This window comes from Symphodus melops (genome assembly GCF_947650265.1).
Source record: "Symphodus melops genome assembly, chromosome: 6".
Taxonomy (NCBI): domain Eukaryota; kingdom Metazoa; phylum Chordata; class Actinopteri; order Labriformes; family Labridae; genus Symphodus; species Symphodus melops.
This window is the reverse complement of record NC_136696.1, coordinates 2,411,847-2,434,840: the sequence shown is the minus strand read 5'-3', so window position 1 is coordinate 2,434,840 and position 22,994 is coordinate 2,411,847. Positions and strand designations below refer to the sequence as shown.

The window sequence follows — 22,994 nt, the reverse complement described above, 5'->3', positions numbered from 1 at the left end:
AATGATCAGTGACACCTCATGTCCTGCTGCTTGTGGTAATAAACCCAGAGTGACATTAAAGACATTATTGATCATTCCTGGAGCGCCCACCTGAAACCTCCGAGGTGTCCCTGAACGCCCCACCATCAGAGGACCACCTCCACGTTATTGAGAGCTGTTAGCGGCAGAGTGTGACCCGCACCGACTGCTCTCAGCATCATCAAGTGTGATTTATCCCCCAGCTCCGGAGGCGGAGCAGTGCGCATGCGCGTGACATCTCCTCGCCGCCACATGCGTTCGCTTTGCGACTTCGTCAATTCTGCAGAGAGACACTGAGAGCAGGAGCGGAAGTGAGGAGGATTAACTACAGAATAAAAGCACGAAGCAAGAATCTGATACTCGGATATTATAAACAGACTTACAGGCTGTGCATTACTTTATTAAGAGTTATTTTACAGAGAAGAACATTATCACCACATAACCAACTCAATATGTTGAGTTCATCATATCAAAGACTGTATAAAACATGGACATATAGTCTTACTGATGTCCCCAGTTTCTTTCTAAAAATTTTTCTATATTTATTTATGTATTATTATATTTATTTTTCTATGTTTTCTGTCTTTATGAACAGGCAAAGAGGTGGAGCTGAGACGAGTCACATGACTCTCATCCTTCATAAAATCAAGTGTGTGAGGAAAAAGACGTGAGCTCTTCGGCTCAACATCGTGCTACGCTGCTGCTCTGCGCGGTGCGAGGAGAGTTGTTTAAAATGGGCTTTTAATTTGATAACACTTCCTTTGGTATGATTCCTTGAATTTCCTTCGGGATCAATAAAGTATCTATCTATCTATCTATCTATCTATCTATCTATCTATCTATCTATCTATCTATCTATCTATCTATCTATCTATCTATCTATCTATCTATCTATCTATTCAGTTTCCTTAAAGTGGAACTGCAGCGAGTCCTGATGTCCTGATGTTTGTTTTCCGTGGAGTTCTGCCTCCTCTGAAATCTCTGCCGTGCTCCTGATACTCTGATTATAGTGCATTCATTTAAAGTGAGTTTGTCCTGGAAGCATTGTTTAATATGGGACACAGATAGCCTCTGCTATGGGTCTATTGGAGCCTGCCTCAAGTGGACATTAGAGGAACTGCAGTTATTTTAACCTCCAGGTTGGCTTCATTCTTCCACACAGTGAACCACGTGGCAGATAAATACAGTTGACATGAATAAATATCCAGATACTGACTGCAGAGGTTTATTAAGTCATAAGATTGTTACTAGGCAGCGACTTTAAATGTGTGCACAAATCAGAATGACAATATTTTTTTTATTGCTATGTACATTTAAATATACGAGAAGAAAATAAGGTTAAAATAGCAGTTACTTAAATAAAATATGAGACGCAATAAAATAGAATTTAAAAAATAAAATAAAAATAATGGCTTTTATTCCCGACCTTTCTGTTCTAAAAGGTTTATTGTGTTTTAAATAAAACATAATACATAAGCTGTCTCCCAGTTTTTCACATTTTACCTCCCACTCTTCAAAATGAGGTGAAACATGAGCGAGTTTAATTTTCAGAAGCCAGCCGGAAGTTGTGCGTAATCAGTGCGCGTGACTTGACTTTGGTTTTGAATCTCGACGTTTGTTTGGTGAGCAGCGGGCGTCCTCGGAGCCTCAGAGGCTGATCCTCCTCCTCCGTGTGCGGGAGGCGCGCTCCGCTGTCACACGGCTCGGTCCTCCTCTTCTTCCTCTTCTTCCTCTTCTTCCTCTTCCAGCTCTGTGCGGGATCTAAACGCGCTCCGGCTCAGAGCCAACATGGGTTAGAGACGCAGCGAGCCATGGATTACCCACTTTGTGCACTTCGGCGAAGATGGTGATGATGATGATGATGATGATGGGGGGGACTCGGACTTGTTTTCGCAGAGACACAGTGACAAAGAGCCGGGACTGAGAGGGACCCGGGACTGAGAGGGACCCGGGACTGAGAGGGACCCGGGACTGAGAGGGACCCGCCGCCGCCTCGCTTTGTCGTCTTATTATTGTCCTCTTTTTTTTTCTTTCTTTTTTTTAATTTTATTTCTCCACATTTCCCTTCGTGTGAGCGACACACAGAAATGTTTGCAGAATTGCTGTGCAGCGCCGTGGCTCTGCTCCTCTATGTCAACACTCTGGGTGCCGACTTCTGCTACGATGACAGGTAAGAGTGAGTGAATGACACCCTGTCCTCTGTGTGTCCTCACATGGAGCTTCATCATCTGCTGCTGTGACTCTTAATTATCCTCTTGTATACAGATGGATCAGTGGAGTCTGGTGCTTTTGAAGCGATCTGATGTTGCAGCTTTCACGTGTTTCTTTCTGTTTCATCAATAAGCTGAAATGCCTCCGTGCAAAGTGCTGCAGCCTCCTGAGTGTGGAGGAAATAATTGATCTCCAGAGGAAGCAGAGGTCTCCTCATCTCTGCACATGAGAAACTTCCCTTTAAAACTTTCTGTAAAGCTGCACATTTCACATTAAACGAGCTTCCAAGACATGTGGCGAGTCTCGGCCCCGACTCAACGACTCAACTTGAAACCCAGAGTCTGAGCGTGAAGCGCGGGCTCAGCTGGCCGATGCATTACTCATAGCTGGCCTTTTGATATTTGATGGCTGAACGGTTGTCAGTGCCTGGGGCTCCTCTCTGCAGCATCCATGCCTTCATGTAGGTCAGAGGCCTGCTGGTTGCCATGGCGTCACTGGGTTGCATCTTTATTAATAATGAGGTTGTATCCATAGATGTGAGGAGGGAGCGCTGTGCCGCCTCAGCGGTGAGTGAACAGGTGTTGATCTCATTCTCTAACAGAACATCGCTCAGTGTGTGTGTGTGTGTGTGTGTGTGTGTGTGTGTGTGTGTGTGAGGACGCATTCATTTAAGCTAACTTCAACATGAGTTCCTTCACAGCTCTGCAGCCTGCTGTGTGGGAATGAAAGCCTCTCCCTCTGGATCTGTGCTTCTTGTCTGGAGGTGGAGCCGCTCGGCCTCTGCTCCGTGTTACCTTCAGGTGCTTCTGCTCCCGTGCGAGACAGACGGCGCTCTAATAAAGCTGTCAGGGAGCGGCTGCTGTGCAGAGGGGAGAGGCCAGCGCTGCTGCACGGTCAGCTGCAGGAAGTCGTCTGTGAGCAGGTTTGTTCCGGTGTCAGAGCGCTCCACGCACTCTTTCCTCCGACTCCGTCGTCTGTCATTCAGCGCTCTCTGTTTTTCACACCACGCGTCAGCTGAGGCGCGTAATGATCAGCCGGCTCCCGTCCCCTCAGGCTCCACCGGAGGAGGGACGTAGTAGAGGGAGGACGGCGTGGTTCACACGGCGGCGTCACGTGTGTGGATGACGATAAATCAAACAGGCAGCCATGACGGCGTGCCCTGCAGCCTGTGGACACACTTCTATCAGCTGACACTCGTTCATGGATCACTCACACTCTGCATCATTAGTGCAGAGTGTGAGGCCTCGAGCTCCAACACAAACACGACGGATGTCTCCTTCAGATTGCATTTTAAAGTCTAATGAAGCTGCGTGTTTATGAGGAGTCGTTGCGGGAGAATTAAATCTGGATGTTTGGGTCACAGGGTGTTATCGATCGCTCTCTGAGAGAAGACTCTTAAAAAACGAAAGCATGGACTCGACTCTGCCGGTGATTAAAAGTGAACATGTAAATCACGGAGCACTTTAATACAGTGTGGTGTGCTGCTTTCTCGGGCGTGTTGTGCTGCGGGTGTCTTCTCAGAGGCGAGGACGCTGGCTACACGTGAACATGCTAACAGGCTGCCAGGAGGTCACAGTGAACACACACAGTGTTTACATGTGTTGTGAGAAATGTTTCTCCTCCAGGCGGTTTAATAATAATAATAATCAGAGCGGGGCAGTTTTCTGACCCCTGGGGCGGTTACGGCCCCTCCCTGGATAAAAAAAACAACGACAGCTCCAACGAGTGGTCTGTTGCACCGTGCCAAATCGCCCCGCAGAGCTTTTCCTCTCCGGCTCACGAGGACACACTCATCACCGGCACACACACACACACACACACACACACACACACAGCTTTGACACCTGCGCTGGAAAAAGGGAATCATGCGTCGTGTTGCTTCATGTCTGTGGCGCCCTGATGGGCACTTTGTGGAGGGTGAGCTGTGATTGCATGCATCCCTCACACTTCACTTCTGATTGGACAAAAACCAGGCGTTGGTGCTGCAGGTTCACCAGTGAAGTGTTTTCCTGTCCACTTCGACTCGCTTCCTGTGGATTATCTCGAGCTGTCAGCAGCGTGATGCAGCTCTTTTCTGTTGACCGTGTGAGGACGTGGCGTGAAGGCTGCGGGTCACGCTGAAGGACGCAGCCTTCCCGGGCACGGCCGCTGATTTCTAACACTCAGACAGTCGCTTGGTTGAAGGCGAGCTGCAGCTCTCTGAGAGCTGCGTCAGAGGAGTCGGCTTAGTGGAACTGAGCGAAGGTTTCACGCTGATGCAGCTTGATGTGAGTCGATGACGTCATGATCCTACTGACCAATCAGAGCATGGGAGGACAGGAAGTGTTCTTCTTGTTCGTGTGTTGCAGGCGGTGTGCACGGCTCGTGTGTGGTCCCTGTGAGAGAGTGCGTGTTGACCTACCTGGCCTGACATGGACTCGGTGTCTCTCTGGTGGCTGACTCGTCCTTGGCGCTGTGTGTCAGTGCGCTGATCTGGAACCCTGGAACCCTGCAGGATGGGCTGCTCGTGGTTATGTTGAGGGCGGCAACCCAGCAGTTTAGTATCTCCACTTTTTCTCTCCGTCTGCGCCCTGTAATTACCCGCCTGTCTGCAGAGAGAGAGACTCACGGCATGGTGTGGGAGACGGAGCTGCTCCGCTCTCTCTCTCTTCTGTCCGCCCCCCCCTTCACCCCCCCCCCCCCCCCCCCCCCTCCCTTCTCCGGCCTGCAGCGTCCATCATCCCTCGGCTGCCTCCACATGCTCCCGTTTGGTGAGCAGGGTTTTTCTCTCCTCTGCGGTCTGAAGTGGATTCACATGCAGGATGTTGTTTCCAGGACGGAGACATGAAAGTTGGTGATGACACAGCCGGAGGTTAACGGAGTCTTTCTAATGACCGTCCTGCTCCCCTCGCCTACAAGACTTCAGCCTCATCACTCTCAATCTGTTCTGTGCATGTTTCACCAAATCTGTGGAAATATAGATCACGGATCCGGCGCCAAAGAAGGTGACAGCCAGCACCTCGCCAGGTCACATTCAGCGTCCCAGGTCCCAGTCTGTTTGTGCTCACACAGACGGCTTCTGATTGGCTGTTTCCCGTATCACAGGCAGGATGTATGTCAACGTGGCACGCTTCCTTTGTCGTCCACTGATTGAACACAGCGTGACAGGTGATTGTCTTCAAAGCGTGCACGGTGAAGTCCGTGTCATACTCGCACACGATGAAGAGACGAACATGAGTAATAACGCTGAATGGATCCTGGAGGAGGGCTTTCATGTCCCTTCATTTCCTCCCTCAAACCGCAGGAGAGTTGAGGAAGCAGATCTGTGGGAGGCGTCTCCCTGATGCGTCACTCTGACGGCTTCTTCACAGACACACTGCGCCAGCTCGGGACTCTGTTATTCCACACACACACACACACACGAGCTGAGCACCGACAAACTGGGACGAACAAAAAAAAAAGTCATTTTTCAGTTTTCATTCCAGTTTATTTTCCCTCCAAGTACCACGCAAGCGAAAACCTGATCCTGCCAGCCCGTCCCTCACAGAACCGTCTGAGCCTGTGATTATTAAAAACGTCTTCACTCGAGCGTCACCAGCCCGGAAAGATCCGCTCGGAGTCAGAGCACGCTTAGATTGGATCTCCATCTTTTTAAGCTCTCACTTTCCAACAGAAAACAAACAAACAAAAAAAATCAATCATTAAGGTTCAACTGTTACATGACCTCTGGACAGAGTCCTGCAGAGATCAGATCCCTGTGAGGGCCGGGGGGGGGGGGCAGAACCTCTGAAAGCATCCCGGATACAGGCAGGTCATATTCAGGTCAGGAGGAAACAGCTGACTGGAGATGATGCTCTCTCCTCACTATGTATATTTTATATTTCTGCTGTAGTTCACTTCATGCTGTGCTATATTTATTTCATATTTCTGCAACATCTATTCATAATTTACTGTAAACAACTCACACTGCATCGTCCATCTTACCTTCATGACAGTTGTTTTTCTTTTTAGCTGCGTGCACTTTAAGGTGAAGCCAAATCATTCAGTTGTACAATTAATATTCTAGTCTATTCTATTCTAGTCTATTCTATTCTATTCTATTCTAGTCTATTCTAGTCTATTCTATTCTAGTCTAGTCTATTCTATTCTAGTCTATTCTATTCTAGTCTATTCTATTCTAGTCTATTCTAGTCTATTCTAGTCTATTCTATTCTAGTCTAGTCTATTCTAGTCTAGTCTATTCTATTCTAGTCTATTCTATTCTATTCTAGTCTAGTCTATTCTATTCTAGTCTATTCTATTCTAGTCTATTCTAGTCTATTCTAGTCTAGTCTATTCTATTCTAGTCTATTCTAGTCTAGTCTAGTCTATTCTATTCTAGTCTATTCTAGTCTAGTCTATTCTATTCTAGTCTATTCTAGTCTATTCTAGTCTAGTCTATTCTATTCTAGTCTATTCTAGTCTATTCTAGTCTATTCTAGTCTAGTCTATTCTAGTCTAGTCTATTCTAGTCTATTCTATTCTAGTCTATTCTAGTCTATTCTAGTCTAGTCTATTCTATTCTAGTCTATTCTATTCTAGTCTATTCTAGTCTAGTCTATTCTAGTCTATTCTAGTCTATTCTAGTCTATTCTATTCTAGTCTATTCTAGTCTAGTCTATTCTATTCTAGTCTATTCTAGTCTAGTCTATTCTATTCTAGTCTATTCTATTCTAGTCTAGTCTATTCTAGTCTATTCTAGTCTATTCTATTCTAGTCTATTCTATTCTATTCTAGTCTATTCTAGTCTAGTCTAGTCTATTCTATTCTAGTCTAGTCTATTCTAGTCTATTCTAGTCTAGTCTATTCTATTCTATTCTAGTCTAGTCTATTCTAGTCTATTCTATTCTAGTCTATTCTATTCTAGTCTATTCTAGTCTATTCTATTCTAGTCTATTCTAGTCTATTCTATTCTATTCTAGTCTATTCTATTCTATTCTATTCTAGTCTATTCTGTGTCTTGATGCTCAGACCTCCTCCCGCTCTGTCGTGATTTTGGTTGAAATTGTCTTTAGGTCCTGACAGAAATTAATAACTGAGGCGCTCTGAAAAAAGAAACAAACAAAAAAAAAAATCAGCTGTAAACACGTAAAAACTTCGACCAATGGCTGCACTCGGCACACGTTTTCTAAACCAATCACAGCCTCTCTACTCCATGCATGCACGAGCCCACACTCGAAGCCTGAGCAGAAAGGAAAGAAAATGTTGCATAGCTGCATATTTGGAAAAATGTGCAGGAGAGATTATGTTCACACACACACACACACACACACACACACACACACACACACACACACACACACACACACACACACACACACACTGCAGCTGAATGCCAGGCTCCTGTTGCCTCACTGTGGTCTTTCCTCTCTGGGTCAGCAGGTTTCTCCGGGAGAAGTTTGGCGAGTTGTTTTTTTTCACAACAAATAACGGGAACATGACTGATTGTGTCTTTGATCTTGAATCTGACAGAAACAGGAGGAAACAACATGCTGCCTTTATAGACAGCTGTGTGTTCAGTGTGTGTGAAGTTTCACAGTGAACATGCTCCTTTAAGTCACCGGACTCCTTCCACCTTCAGACCCAGGTGATGTCTCCACTCTTTACAGAAACCTGACACACACACACACACACACACACACACCAGTCCTAAATAAGTGTGATATCTGCATGTGGAGCTGGTCACACACAGAGAACCTGCCTGTGGATGAAGCTGGGTGTGAAGGGAGCGACATGAGGCCGAGTCACTGACTCCATTGTTTCTTAAAAGCCTCGCTGTGCCTCTTGCCTGGTCGGAATAAGCCTCCTCAAAGCTGCATTAATCAGGCTCTAATGCTTTTAAATCACACGACTCGTGTGCAGCAGGATGAAGAATAGGCCATATGTGGACGCCGGGTCGCTGCCCGGTGCTGGATGGAAGCGTCCGCTGCACGTCGTCTCCTCGTGTGTCACGTGGTTACAGCAGGAGAAGGTCAAGCAGACAAACTGGAATAATGTGCGATCAACTGATCATGTGATAAACGGATCTGACGCACGCCGGAGAAGAAATGAATCCTGGATGACGAGGACGCATCGTGTGTGTCGGGAGAAGGTCGTCCTGCACCCGGCGTCGTGATCGATAATCGCCGGCCGTAGGTTACGTTCCCATCGTTTAACATGGGAGTTAAATGGTTTGACTCTGCCGGGCTAAGTTGTTAATGGGTCTAGACAAGGGTTTGGATTTGCTGGGCTAATGCTGGCTGATGGCTCTTAAGCTGTGGCCACTCTCAGGCTCTTGGCCCTCTTCATATTAATGGGATTAAGGACTGTGGATGAGGGGGGGGGGGGGGGGGGCACGACGTGTGAGCACTGAAACCCAATCTATTGGAAACAAAAACGTCCCTGTCCCCCCCCCCCCTCCCCTCGTAGCCAACAGGGATGCTATAGATGAGGCGTTTCAGTACGGACGAGGAGAAGGATACCCCTCTCCGCTGGGCCCCTCCATCTTGGTGGCCTTGTTCTCTGACGAGGACCACTGGCTGCTTTCGGTAAGGTTATGACACGAGTTGGCCAGTTAGGGGCCGATGTCTTTGTCCATTGTAAGAAGAGGAGGCTGTGTGGTCCCTCTGTTCTCCCCGGGGCCGATGAAGGAGCCCGTTTGTGCCCAAACAGAGAGGGATTAAGCCCCAGTTGTGTCGGTGTGTTGTTCACGACGCACAGAGAAGCAGGACCTCAGTGTGCTGTTTGAACAGAGCAGAACACTGCTGCAGCCAAGCCTGTCACAACCAATCAGGTGGACTCATTACGGCGGGACGTGCCTCACTTAGAGTTCTCAGGTGGTGAGACAGAGGAAGGAGGGAGGAAGAGCCGCAGCTCGCTCGCTAACAAACGCTCCTTTGTGTTGTGAATATTCCAGCGTGATTCGTTAGCTTGACGTGGCGTTGGTGTTAATTGATGCACTTTGGGGTAAATACAGGACGAGCTGCTCGCCAAGCTCTCAGCTCCCGACTGCCCGCTGACAGAGCGGTCGCCATGTTTTAGTCGTCTGTAATTAAAGACATTAACGTTCGATTTAACTCAAAGCTATAAGCTAGCTGTCAGTCAGTGTGTTTACATGCTGTTAGTACAACATCATTTATGATCTGACCCAAACTGGACGGGGCGTTCTGCACATGCTCCACAGTCCACACGGCACGCTTCGACGTGGAAGTCAGACTGCAAAAAAAAAAAAACGGCGTGCAACCACAAGTCAAAAGCAGGGCGTGTAACCTTGTTTTTCTGTTGGCTAACTTGTTAGCAATGTCAACAAGAAGACGGTCCGACAGTAAGCAGCTGAAGGGCTCACGCTGCTTCCTGCTGTCACGTTTCATTCCTTCATTCGGTCGACCGGCGCTCGCCGCTCTTCACTGACCTTCTTGAGCTGCGACCGCTTCAGGACTGAGCTCTGCATGCAGACACACTGACTGTGTGAGATTTTGACTCAGAGGCTGCCGATGGTTTCAAGAAAGAACACAACTAGCTTTCTCGTTCACATTCATGAAGTGTCGTGACACACGCTTCGTTTTTCAGCCACAAGTCGCTCCAAAATAACACGACGCCACAAAACACCCGGAGCCACCGTCTGTGTGTCGGGAGGAGGTCGAAAACACGTCTGACTTAAAGACAGCTGTTTATTTCCTGTTTTCAACCGCCACTCTCTTTTTTTAAGGCTGAACGACCAGAAGCACATTTTTTTATTGTAACCATGGCGAGGAAGCTCCCAAAACATAAACAAGGTGGTGGATTGAAGGAAAACCACCTCAGCGGTGATTAGTGAACATGTTTGGAGGGCATACGTGTATTTATAGACGTGTTCCTCTGAGGGCTGGACGCTCCACACAGGTCACGTGTTACAGGAAGACAAGTGTGTTCTGTTTGTTGTGAAAGTGAAACACTTTACCGCTAGTCCAGGATGAGGAGGCTGTGGCTCAGTGGTGGAGTTGGTCGTCTCTCAAAAGAAGGGCCGGGGGTTCGATCCCCAGCTCCTGCAGCCACATGACCAAAGTGTCCTTGGGCAAGACGCTGACCCTTCACATCACTGCAGCCTTCAGGGTGCTGGGTCTACTAATTCACATCAGTTTAACAAATGCTTCCCGCTCTCGTCGGCTTCAGGTTCATTCCTAACACATCACATCAGATTGTGTTTCTGTGGCGTGTGTTATTGTTGTGGTTGAACTGGTGTTTCTTCAGAGAGGAAAGAGGGCCTGTGGTCAGCCGCTCTCCTTGGCCTTATAACACTAAACATGATGGACCTGTGAGAGCCGCCAGGCCGCTACATGAAGAGATTATCACACAAACACACACGTCACGTTTACTGTTATTTATTTGTGGTCGTTTGTCACTTGAAGAAGGCTGCAGAAGCGTCCCTAACTTTCCAATTCTATCTGCAAATATAAACATGACAGCCCAGACCAGTAGGGGGCCCCCTAACAGCTGACAAACCTTAAACCACAGCGTTGCTTCAAAATGTGCAAATATTGCAACGACAGTAGGAAACCTCCCTCATGGGGCCCCGTGTGACATCGCTCACTCTCAACGCCCTGCTAAGTGTCGGCTGCGTTATTGCTGTGAAGTTAATAATGGACGCTGGTTGGAGGGGCCAACCAGCCAAGACAGACGGACCAATCAGAGGCCCCGTGTGAATGTTTGCCCTTAACGGACCAGCCAAGACAGACGGACCAATCAGAGAGCTTTGTCCTCGTTCGTCATTGGTGCGTTTGTAAACAAACCAAACTTGATGTGATTTTTTTAACGCATCGCTCCGTGATCCAGACCAGAGCAAACGATCGATGCAGTACGAGTGAAAATATCGTTAGTTGATTCTGATTGGCCAGTTACATAGTTTAGAGGGAGCGCATCTCGTCTCGAGCTGCCTTGACGTGACGCTGTCGAGCCCTGAGAGCGCAGAGCGTTGGTTGCAGCGTTGGCCAGCCTGCAGCGAGCCCCCCCCCCCCCCCGGGACGCCGCAGGTTCTACGCTACCAGACGACCAGTCTGGCTTCAGCTTCTCGTCGAGTTCCATTTAAGTAAGTTTAGAAGAAGTGGCGACCGCACTTGGGTGTGAAGCTTGCCAAGCCTTTCATCAAATAGCTGCGCTGGGAGAGGGCAAGAGTTGAATCCAATCCAGAGCTGTAATCTCAGCTTTAGGGGGCTTTTCACTCCAAACATGTGAAACCAGAGCCTGTGTGTGCGTTAGCTTCCTTCTGCTTCGGCTGCTTTGCTACCGTTTCTGTGTGCACTGACTCTCTCCTGTGCAAGACGCATGTGAAGACGTTATTGAAATAAATGATTTCTTAATAACGAGTCATGTCCATTGTGTGCATTTACAGTGCTTAGATGACATCATCAAACCCCGCCAAATGAGGTGTGAGTGGAGGAGCTGTGACGCAGCGTGGTGAGGCAGATGAGTCTGACATGGCTCCAGATGGAGAACAGCTTGTGTTGTATTGGGTTTCACGTGCAGAGCCAAGTCTCTCCTTCTCTCTCGCTCGCTCTCCGTCATCACGAGTCAAATCACGCCGCTGACAGATTGATGGAATGGCGACGGTTCACAGGCTTGATTTGGCTGCTTTGTTTTGGCTGAGCGCTGACCCTGAGTGTCTGTGGTCGCCGTGTTTCTCCTCATCCTCGACCTCTGCCTGTTTCACCAAGTGAGCTCTTCCTCCGCCACACGAGGTGGATGCACGCAGTTGGCCTGGGTTTATTTTTTGATCCGAGGAGGAAGTTTGGGCGGGGAGAAAGCGTGCACAGCGGGGTTTTGTTTTTTTTTGTTTTTTTTTCTTCACCAGCCTGCGGAGGTTTGATGATCTGGGGAGAAGCGCTGTCAGCTCCTCTGACAGAATAATGAGACTTCTCAACAAAAATACATTTTTGCGAAAGAGGAAAAGAGCTTAGCTGGCAGGAAGAAAGAATGAGTGATGGAGCATTATGGCGTCAGATTTGAAGGTCTGATCCTGTGTGAGCGTCGGGGCCCAGAGGTGATCCCCTTCTCATCGTCCTGACTCTGCACTCCAGCTGCTTCAGGGTCGAACACCATTGACCTGATGAGACGTTAAGAGGGATAAAAACCACCGCCGATCCCCCTCGAGTGTCCTCTCCTAGCGTGTCCAAGCCTGCGCCGTGGACACGTGTCTCCACCGGCACATGGTCGAAACATCAGCGGCTGTTTTAGTTAGGAGGTTAAAGGACCGTGCTGGCTCGCGAGCTTTACTTTGACTGATGTGGTCGTGCATGAAGACCGAGACCTGCAGACAACACGAGGCTCACGACTTTTCAAACAAAGTGTCACTCAGAAACATCCGAGCGTCTCCTTTTCCTGACCTCATCCTGTCTTTAAGTCAAAAAGAGGAGACGAAAAACTAAAAAAACAAACCCGAGGTCGAACGACTTGTGAGGCTCTCCTCCTGCCTCCGCTTCTCATTTAGCACATTAGCTAGCTAAGTGCATCCATCACTCTCTCTCTCTCTCTCTCTCTGAGCATGATTGATGGAGCTGGCGACTCGTCCCTGTGACAGCTGAAGCGGGGCTGCCGGACCTCGGGCACCTGCCATGTGGACTCGTTTGCTCCCTGGAGACTCGGCTCTGTTGTTCGGAGACAATGGAGGCCTGATTGTCGCTGTGATTACATCGCCTCCTAAACGGCACGTCCTGCAGCTCAGAGTCACATTTTCATCAGCAGCTAGCTCCAGCAGCTCATTGATTTTTCTCAGGGGGAATAATCCACGGAGGTTTGCAGACGGTTGGTCCATAATGGGTGAATCAGGAGGATTCACTGCAGAGCTCTATGAAGGAGCTGTGTCTATAAATACATCCCAGCAGGATACATATCTACTAAAGACGTGTACTGGTTCCACTGCGTGTGTGTGTGTGTGTGTGTGTGTGTGTGTGTGTGTGTGTGTGTGTGTGTGTGTGTGTGTGTGTGTGTGTGTGTGTGTGTGTGTGTGTGTGTGTGTGTGTGTGTGTGTGTGTGTGTGTGTGCACACAGACGCTCTGGAACCTGTTTGAAAACTTCAGGCAGTCGTGTCAACGAAAAGTTACCGACCTTAAAACTTCTGATACTTTGAAATCTGTTAACTGAATGATTGTTCAGATCTGGAAGTCGTGAGATTATTATTATGTATTTTTTTAACCTAAAGCTGCCACAATAGACAGAGAGCACCATTTGTGTTGTAGGTCATTAAATAAGGAATCAGCTCAATATTAAAAGTCGAGGAAGAGTGTTTTAGTTTCTGCAGTATCAGAACCAAAACATGATGGTGATCTATTTGCAGATATCTTCCTATGTAAGATGTGTAGATGACTTTTATAGTGTTGATCCCTCAGATGCAGGTGAAAGCGAACTGGTGTAATACAATGAGACTCAGTGACGTGTTTGAAATCAGGTCACACCTGCCATAAAGATAGTTCCTGGATAAGCTAACATTAGCTGCTAACAAAGTCACCAGGTTACTTTCTCTCACAGGTTGTACAGTTGGCATTTCACAACGTTAGAAATCAAAGATGGATGTGTTGATGGACAGAAACATGACGCGGCCTGACGTGATTAAACACAGCTCACAGAAGCCTCCGCGGCCTGTTAATGAATCCTCGCACTGTTTGTTTATTTAATGCACAAAGTGATCTCCAGTTTCAGCCTGGCCTCGGCAGCACATTTGTTTTCCAACATAATTGGCTGTTATTTTTCATGGCTAGTTTGTGCTTTACACCAAATAGAGAATCTGGCTTCCATCCTGTGTAATCACTATTTCCAATCTGAGAGTCACGATGAAGCCTCGATCCTGCCTTCCTCCAGGCCGTGTGCTGCTGTGAACCTTCAGTCTCTGTGCTGCTTCCTCAATGCATAACCTGCGTGGACATTCGTCGTGTGTTCAGCCAAGGCCTAATCACTTAACAATGGAGCGTCTGAGTGAGTCTGTTGTTGGAAAGCTCTCTTTAGCAGTCGTGCCATCATATCATCATCATCATGAATGAACTCATATTTATTAAGAGGACTTCTGCTTTTCTTCAAGAGTCCAGAGCTGCTGTCTCACTCGTCCATTTTCAGACTGATAATTACTCCGATGAAATCAATGCTCCTTTTTTTTTTTTTTTTTTGCTTCATTGCTTTTCCAGTCCAGTCATGTCCTTGACCATAGAGAGCAGGGAACGGCCTGCAGCGTGAAGGAGTGTGTGGGACGCTGTGGGATACTAGGATTATACTACACCGGCAGACGTTCCTCCTGCTTAGTTAACTTTTATTAAATATGACACAGCTGTGTTACCTGCTTGATTCTGATTGGCCAGTTACACACAATCAGCAGTCTGCTATCCCTCGATGGATCGTTTCGAAGAAGAACGCACCGTTGCTAGAGACGCATCTCTTTTTTTTTAAGATTACATTTTGGACTTGTGGAAGTCAGAGAGAGAGAGAGAGAGAGAGAAGGGAAAAGAGCCACAGGTGGGATTTGAACCCGAGGCTTCTGTACATGGCGCTCTCTAACCACGAGGCGACCGGCGCTCAGCTCTGTTGAAGACTAACTTGCTCTGGACTTCCTCTGTGAGTATCCAAAGTGTGATGCGCAGGATGACGTAAAGTGAGCGAGCACAACAACAGCCTCCTGTACAACAGATGGATGTGACAGTGTTGTGTCCTCCCTGGAAACAGATTAAGAATATATTAATTAATTAACCGTAGGATTCTCCCCAAAGCTGTCGTAGTTTGCAGATTTGTCTGACTTAGGAGGCGTTCCATGTGACTGTCAGAGGACTCCTGGGGGGGAGTCAGCTGCTGCCGCCTCGACGCCCCCAGCCTGAACCAGATTAAGACTTTAAACCTTTTAGTCCCCGGTGGAAAGGCTGTTAAACGTCTCAGTGTTTACACCTCTTGCAGGGAGATTTTTTTATGCATACAGGAAGTCGATTAAAGGAGCCGTATGTAAAATGTGTATTAACACACACACGGCCGTTTTGGACACCCCTGGGTTTGCCAGATATGAGAGCAGTTATCAGGTCAACAGGTGTTGCAGCGATGGAAGCGGGCAGTGGAACTGCTTCAGATAGAAGTGATTGTACCCGAGCTAAAAAGCCTCTGCATGTTTCTAATAAGCTCCAGCAGCAGAAAGCTGCTCAAACTAGGATCAATGTTGGAGATGCTTTTGAAACATGGAGAGAGGTTAGAACGCAGAAAGCTTTACAGACCCATGCAGAGCTGGCTAAACACTGAAGCTACAGTGTCCACCACATGCAGAGCTGGCTAAACACTGGAGCTACAGTGTCCACCACGTGCAGAGCTGGCTAAACACTGAAGCTACAGTGTCCACCACATGCAGAGCTGGCTAAACACTGAAGCTACAGTGTCTCTACATGCAGAGCTGGCTAAACACTGAAGCTACAGTGTCTCTACATGCAGAGCTGGCTAAACACTGAAGCTACAGTGTCCACCACATGCAGAGCTGGCTAAACACTGAAGCTACAGTGTCTCTACATGCAGAGCTGGCTAAACACTGAAGCTACAGTGTCCACCACCTGCAGAGCTGGCTAAACACTGAAGCTACAGTGTCCACCACATGCTGACCTGTGTGAGAGGAGGGGGCGGAGCCAGACAGCTCTCTGTGATGATTAGAGTTTAGACTGCAGTACCCATTTTAAACACTAGGGGTCAGGGCTACTTGTTGCTCCTTTGAGCACGCAAATATTCGAGAATCTGAAAATGATGAAGATTGTTGTGATTCATGACTAAACTGTTAAAAGATGGAAAAAAAAAAGGTGCATTTGATTCAAACAAAAAAACGTAAACTTGCGATCAAAGTGTATCAGAACATCTTGATCTGGTTTGAAATGGATCAAAGTATCAACATTTTACACCGAGCCCAGCTGGAGATAAAACACAGATCTGCTCGTGGAGTGCATGCTCAGTGTTTTCTCGTGTGTACACTTATTCCCTCTGACAGCTCCAAACCTTGAAGTGGACCTTCGTAAACCTGCTGACCTGATGTCCACCTTCATGTTTGGACCGTTTGTTGAAGATAAATAACAGTCGTAATGGAAAAAGAGACTCACACACACACACACACACACACACCATGGTACAACAAGCATTCTATGTAAACACTCTTCATGTGAGCGGTGTGGCGCTCAGAGCCTTCACCTTGTCAGTCCCATAAAGCGGTCATGATGCAAGCTGGGCTCCTCGCGGTGCAACCTTTGGCTGATCCGTGACTCTGCCCTCCTGCCAGCTCCGAGGAGGAACTGTAGTTCCTCCTCGCGACTCTGGAAGTCTGGCTGATCCAGACTTCCAGACTTCATTAACGTTCGACATGTTGAGCAGCTTTTTCCCATTTTCCACTTTAATTTCTTTCAGCTTTTTTTTTATTATTATTTTTTTTTTACGGAGAACAAATTGGACGCCTTCCTAAAGGCCTCATTATCAAACAGTGAGGAGGTCAAACGCTCTTTATGAGAGGAACACACAGTTTGTTGAACGAAAGCCCGAAAAATACCAAATCCCAGCGAAGGCCTCACGTTGTTTACGACAAAGTCAATAAAAATGTAATATCCACAGACTGTATATTAAGATAGAAAGAGCAGACGCCCCCCCGTGAAGTGAAGCCAGAGTATTCAGAGCTCCCCCTGCTGGCTGGCAGCGGTACAGATCATAAAACCCCCTCAAACATGGTGTGATCATGACGCGACTCAAAGTGATTTTCTGTCCTTTTCGTTTGTGAAGAGGGTCCGTGGAGGGTCTGAGCGCCCAGCCGCGCACCGCCAAGATTTTATAAGACTGATTGACCACAGAGGCTAAAAGCACTTCACGCTGCTTGGAAGGGTTTGGAAGACGTGAGAGAGGACTGAGGAGGTCCATATGAAACGTCTCCACGTTCACAGGGACTCTAACCACCTGTAGGAAGTTAAATGTGCGTCTTTGTTAGCATTAGCATTAGCTGCAATCTCTCGCGGTTTCAAATTCCTGATAATGCCAGCGTCCATCACGGCCATCACCCGGGTCAAAAAAAAGCAACAGAGGGACGCTGTCATATCTTAAAGCCGTATCTCGATCCTTTCACAGGATGTTGTATCTTTCAATGTCTGGTGTATCCGGAGACTCATCAACACCTTGGAGGTGTATTTTTTTCTTCTTGCTTGCAAACCTCATGTCTCTGACGTAAACATGGCTCATGTCTGCAGGACTGAACAGCACGCCGTAGCAGCTTCTCTTCGTGGTTATCAGCCCAGATGGTGATGTGTTTATGGCTTTTTGGACTTTGTTTATTTGATAGGGGGGGTTTAAGGGTTTATTATGGACCAGCTTCAGTCTGGTACCTGAAATGATTCTGTGCAGCTCCGAGTGAACAGACAGTTACCCATCATGTTTTAACCCAGTGCATAAACAACATTAAAAACGATCAAAATCATTTTTAATGTTCGGGGTAGCCTTACCAAAAACAACCGCTGCCAGCCGTCTTCATTTGAGCCGCTGGAACGCTACAAGTCGATCCTCACATGACGGATGAACCTTCAGTTTGAGCCCAACACAGAAAAGCATCGTCGGAATGAAAGACTGCAGGAGACGGAGGCGGTCTCTGGTGGAGCTCACCAGCAGAGGCAGGTCATTGATCCATTAAATCCCCTGAGTGACTCTGTGAGAAGAGATGACAGTACAGTCCGGGGGGGGGGGGGCCACAGCGAGATCAATACGACATGATGAGTCTGTGCACTCAGGCCGCTGACATGAAACATGTTATTAGAAAAAGCTTTCTCACTGCTCCTGAGATTCGCCTCCTTTCAAAGAGACATCAACAACATGAGATGCACAACACAGCTCTGCAAAGGAACACACAGCCTACACTTCCTGCAGATCCCACAGCGTCCGTGTGCGCTGCTCTAACACGCCTCTGTGCTTCTACTCTGAGAGCAGCTGTTTTTCTTAGCTGTTAGCTGTTAGCATTCGGCACAGGCTTTGGCAGCGGTAACGCTCGGCCTAGTTCTCCCATCCAAAAGTCGGCGGTAGGTCAATTTCAAGTACACTTTTCAAGTCATAAAACGTCAATATACAAATGTTTTTCTTTGGGTTCAGAGAAAAATTCCTCGCCCTCAGGTGAGACGGCTGCGGGGCTGGAACGCAGTAAGGGCTCACTTTGCACCTCGTAAAAACCTGCAAGTGAACCTTGAGTGCTGAACGCCTCGCACCCAAGGTTCCTCGCTTCGCTCCCTCGCTCCCTTGTTCTGCTCCCTCACTCTGTTCCCTCTCTCTGCTCCCTTGCTCCCTCGCTCTGCTCCCTTGCTCCCTCACTCTGCTCCCTCGCTCTGCTCCCCTCAATCCTCCAAGATTCTAGAAGTGATGCGGAGGCCGGTATGGAGGAATATATCGTCTTGTCTCACACATCCAGTGTGATGCATAAAACCTGGGCTGCATGGATTCTTTCACTGTCTTTTTTTTACAGCGGTGGTGAAGTAGCGTTTTCCTGCCGGCCCCTCTGGACGGCCTCAGCTGCCAGGCGACTCTCCGCAGTGCTAAAGCGTGTTTGTCTTTGCCACGAGTGCAAGAAGCTGCACTAAAAGCATGGCTGCTGCGCCGGGCTTGATGTGTGCACTGTGGTGTGTTTTAACCCCGGTTTGCGTGAGTTAAATTTTTAATAGAAGCTGCAGGAATGCTCTGAAATAGCCGGCTGGCAGAGAGCGGAGTTTCCACTCACGCTGCTGTGAGTGATTTCATGATCCTGCAGCGGTTCAGCCACACTCACGAATGCTGCGGGCGATGATAGGAGGCTGAGCTCTCGCTGAACTTCAGTGGATGAGTTATGAGTGGATAAAGTGACAGATGAGCTCTCTGTTTCATCCTCTCTCTCTCTTCACTGCTCCGTCCACGCTGCATCGATCGGAGACGAGCCGTTTGTCCCACAGGTGGAAAGGGCGGCATCGATTATCTGAGTGCACCACAAATCAAGACCGGTCCGTCTTTTGACTGAAACATGAGCAAGCAGAGTTTATGAAGAAGCTTAGAAAGGTTACTGGAGCAGGATTACTTTTTGGACTCTGCTCCTGTGATTTAAGATTTAAGAAGGAGAGCAGCAGCAGCAGCATGTAGCCTCCCATGTTCGACTGGATCCTTCCTCTCATTCTTCATTCACCTTCTTCCTCCAGGTCCGAGCCGCCCCGCTGTTAGCAGCGCTCTGACATGCTAACATGTTGTCACGCTGAGTCTTCACACCGACACTCGTCACCTTCTTCGTCCCTCCGCTGTGACTTCATTAAGCCTTCTGTTTTCTTTAATTAAGTTGATCTGTCAGGGACGGGCTCCATGCTGCAGACAGTGTGTGTGTGTGTGTGTGTGTGTGTGTGTGTGTGTGTGTCTCTCGTGCACTGATACATATATGTTATAACACTCCCAGAGCTCTGAGACAGATAGCACATAGACATCATGTATCAATGAGCTGCATCCATTTCTGAGGTTTCTGCCTTTATGTCCGAGCTCAGACAGATAGTGAGTCTTTATGGCAATTAAAAAAAAAACATATTGTACCTGACGCTGCCGGATGAAAGCGAGAGAGCGCTGTCTTAAATGAACTGATCGATTCAGTGATAAAAGTCTAAAATGTCTGTTTCCTGCTCGTCCTCCTTCCAGCAGCAAAGTGACGTTGTAGCTGGAGGGGTCGGGTCAGTCATATTCTGCACGTGACCCGTGATGTCATCATGCACGCCATGAAACTGCTCCTTTATGTTTTTTCCAGTATCTTAACGTCATCGCAGCGTTGGTGTGACTGGACTCTGCAGCTTCGTCTGTAACTGAAAACAGCTATTGTTAGCATGTAGCGTTAGCATTTACCGTTAGCATGTAGCGTTAGCATTTAACGTTAGCATGTAGCGTTAGCATTTAACGTTAGCGTGTAACGTTAGCATGTAGCTCGCGATCGCCTCTTTTTTTTTTAAAAAGGTTTTATGGTTTTAATGAATCATCAGAAAAACTTGTCACGTTTGTGAGAGCAGAAAAAATGTTGAATTTATTCTGTAAAGTTTCTATCACAAAACACAAAACTCAAATAACAGCTAATGTGTGGATCAATATCTGCTGTGTTGATTGATGAATCCCTTCAGTATGAGGTCTTTCTGAGTGTTTCTGCTCTGAACGTGTGAATCAGGTGAATCAGTGGTTTCTGAATATTTCCGTCAGCGTCGATCCCAGACTGAACACACACCTTCTGTCAACATGATGTTTTTCAGATGATATTCCTCCCGCTCCTTCAGGAGGAAATGAAGTTGACACAGTGAATTTCTTTCCATTTAAGCAGCCTTAATACTTAATGTTGTTTTGTCTGCCCCTGGGGCCGGCTGAGTGCTGGCACACTTTCTCCTTTACCTCTGGAAGAAAAAACTTCCCCTGCTCATGCACAACACTGAAACCTGATCGTCACGCTGCAAGCAGCTCCTGCAGGAGACGCGGCGTCCTGCACACCCGGTGGAGAGGAAACGAAACATGTGCTCATTTAACATGGATTCACACCCGAGGTGAGAGGAACTCTGGGTAATGACAGGACGTGTCATGAAGCCCTGAGCACGCTCCTCGTGTCCTCTGAAGTGTCGAACGTGGACAACTTCTAGTTTTAAAGCTGTGAACAGAGTCGGGCTCTGTGTCCACCTGGCGCTTCGTTCTGAACGCCAGCGGCTTTTTTAAGAATCAGCGGCTCCACCTTTTTTTTTTTTGCTGAGCGCTCCGGTTCAGAAAAGGCGCCCCGCGCTTTTGTCTCGTGTCGTGACTGCACACACGTCCTTTTTGCTCCGTGTCTGACGGTAATAAGCGACGGAGCAAAGTGGCTCAATCCAGCGACAGACTGTTGCCATAGAGACGGGACGTTTTTTTCTTCTCAGCGCACAAACAAGCTTCATGCAAGCCTTCCTGCGATAACGCTGACTGCAGAGCTCCGAACCTGCAAACTGTGACGGCGTTCTCCCGCAGAGAGAAGCGATGACGAAGTGATAACGAGCCTTTCTTTAGTTTGAAACCAACACAACAGGAAATCAAACACCAACCTGCTTGACATCACGTGTTTTAGAATCCTTCAGGATGTTTGACTGTCTGTGTTAATTCATGAGCACATTCTCCAGTGTGTGTGTGTGTGTGTGTGTGTGTTCCCAGTGGGAGCTCATTTTTACAGCCGGATTCCTCCGGGATGAGTCTGACTGTTTGGTGGAGCGGCCCTGTGGCGGCCTCCCTGCCTCCGTCCTAACGAGCACGCCGTCTAACAGGTGGTCCATCACTATGTGTGACGAGGCTTCACGTACAGTCACATGCAGCAGCGTGTGCTCGACATGATCCAACACTTCCTGTAGACCTGCGAGGCCGCCTCCGTTTACAGACTGTTTATGGATGTTGACGTTTCATAAAATCCCCCTGAGAACCAATAAAAGCGGGTCAGAGCTGTACGAGTGATAATCACTTCCAGCTCCCTGAACGTTGTGTGATATTAATCCGTGTTCACTTTCTTTCACTTTTTAAAAACGTCGTGACAGCAATCACGTGTGCTACAGTGACTAATTCACACGCTTAACGTGCAACAACCACACGCTCAGTCAGTGACTTTGCACACCGTTCCTTCACAGTCGATCAGAGGTCAGCGTGCTCGAACCTGATGACGCTCTTCCAGCGTGCACACGACTCCTGCACCTGTCTGAAACTTGTGGGAGGAGCTGAACTTTTCACCTTGACTTCTTCATGCAAATGTCTGAAAGTGTGTTCATGTGCATACACATGTTCATGCAAATCAGAGAAAATGTTTTCCCTGTGCATGCACAATAAGTCTGTTATGTTGTGTTCAACTTCCTGGATCCAGATTCTGCACATAAAGGTAATAGCTAGCAGCTAGTAGCTCGTGCAGGGGCGGGGCCGATCTCCTTTGATATCCTGCGAATGACACACGGCCGGTGAAACCTTCCCGCACATATCTTTATAATTTGCTCATTTCTTCTTGACTGTTTTTTTTTTCTTCTTCTGCTTTAAATGTTCTGATGACATGTTCTGACATCCCGCCGTAAGGGACACAAGCCAGACGTTTCCATGTGTGAGAACGGCTTAGGTTGATACAAACTTTAAACATGGTTAGCATTCTTTGTGAGCATGTTAGCATGCCGATGTTGTTGTCTGCTCAAAACAAGGCTGCACCCGATTAAAGCTCAAAAGCAAGAACTCTGTTTATCAAACATCCACAGAGAGAGGGAGAGGGGGAGAGAGAGGGGGAGGAATAAACAAAAACAAAAGCTCTTTCCCCACAGTGTCCATGATGAGAAGACTTGATGTCCAACAGGAGGCGTCTTGTTTCCTTCAGCTGGTTTTGATCCAGAGAGGAGGAGCTGAAACATGAAGAGGCTAAAGAGCCTGAATCACAAACGATGTGCTGCTTCATCTCCAGCTCAACTTTATTCATACAGCACATCTATACATACATTAAGTCTCACTCTCAGAGGTCATAGTGCCGATGACGTTGAAGAGCTCCGTGCGGTTCGCTCCGTGCGGTTCGCTCTGGTTTGGGAGAAAAGTGAAACGCCGACTGACCAGCTCTCGCTCTGACTGGTCCATATAGAGATAATTGGGGGGGGGGGGGCCGGGGGGGGATTTCTGAGCCTTTAATCTAATCATGACCACTTCCTCATTTTTAACTCCGCCTCCTTCAGGTGTGACACTGTATCACTGTGTTCAATTCTTCTTCTACTCCTGTTATTCCTGCTGCTTCAAACTCCCCCCAGTGTGTCCTTTAATGGCCG

General features: G+C 47.7%; 1 protein-coding gene across 1 annotated transcript in view; it reads left to right on the top strand.

Annotated features, from left to right (window-relative positions):
* The first annotated feature begins 1,567 nt into the window (after positions 1-1,567).
* Positions 1,568-22,994, top strand: part of tmtc2b (transmembrane O-mannosyltransferase targeting cadherins 2b) — an 84,563-nt gene continuing 63,136 nt past the window's right edge. The window contains exon 1 of the mRNA XM_079346021.1: positions 1,568-2,188. Within this exon, the coding sequence (XP_079202147.1) occupies positions 2,106-2,188 (83 nt within the window). The 5' untranslated portion in view covers positions 1,568-2,105. The remainder of the gene's footprint in view (positions 2,189-22,994) is intronic.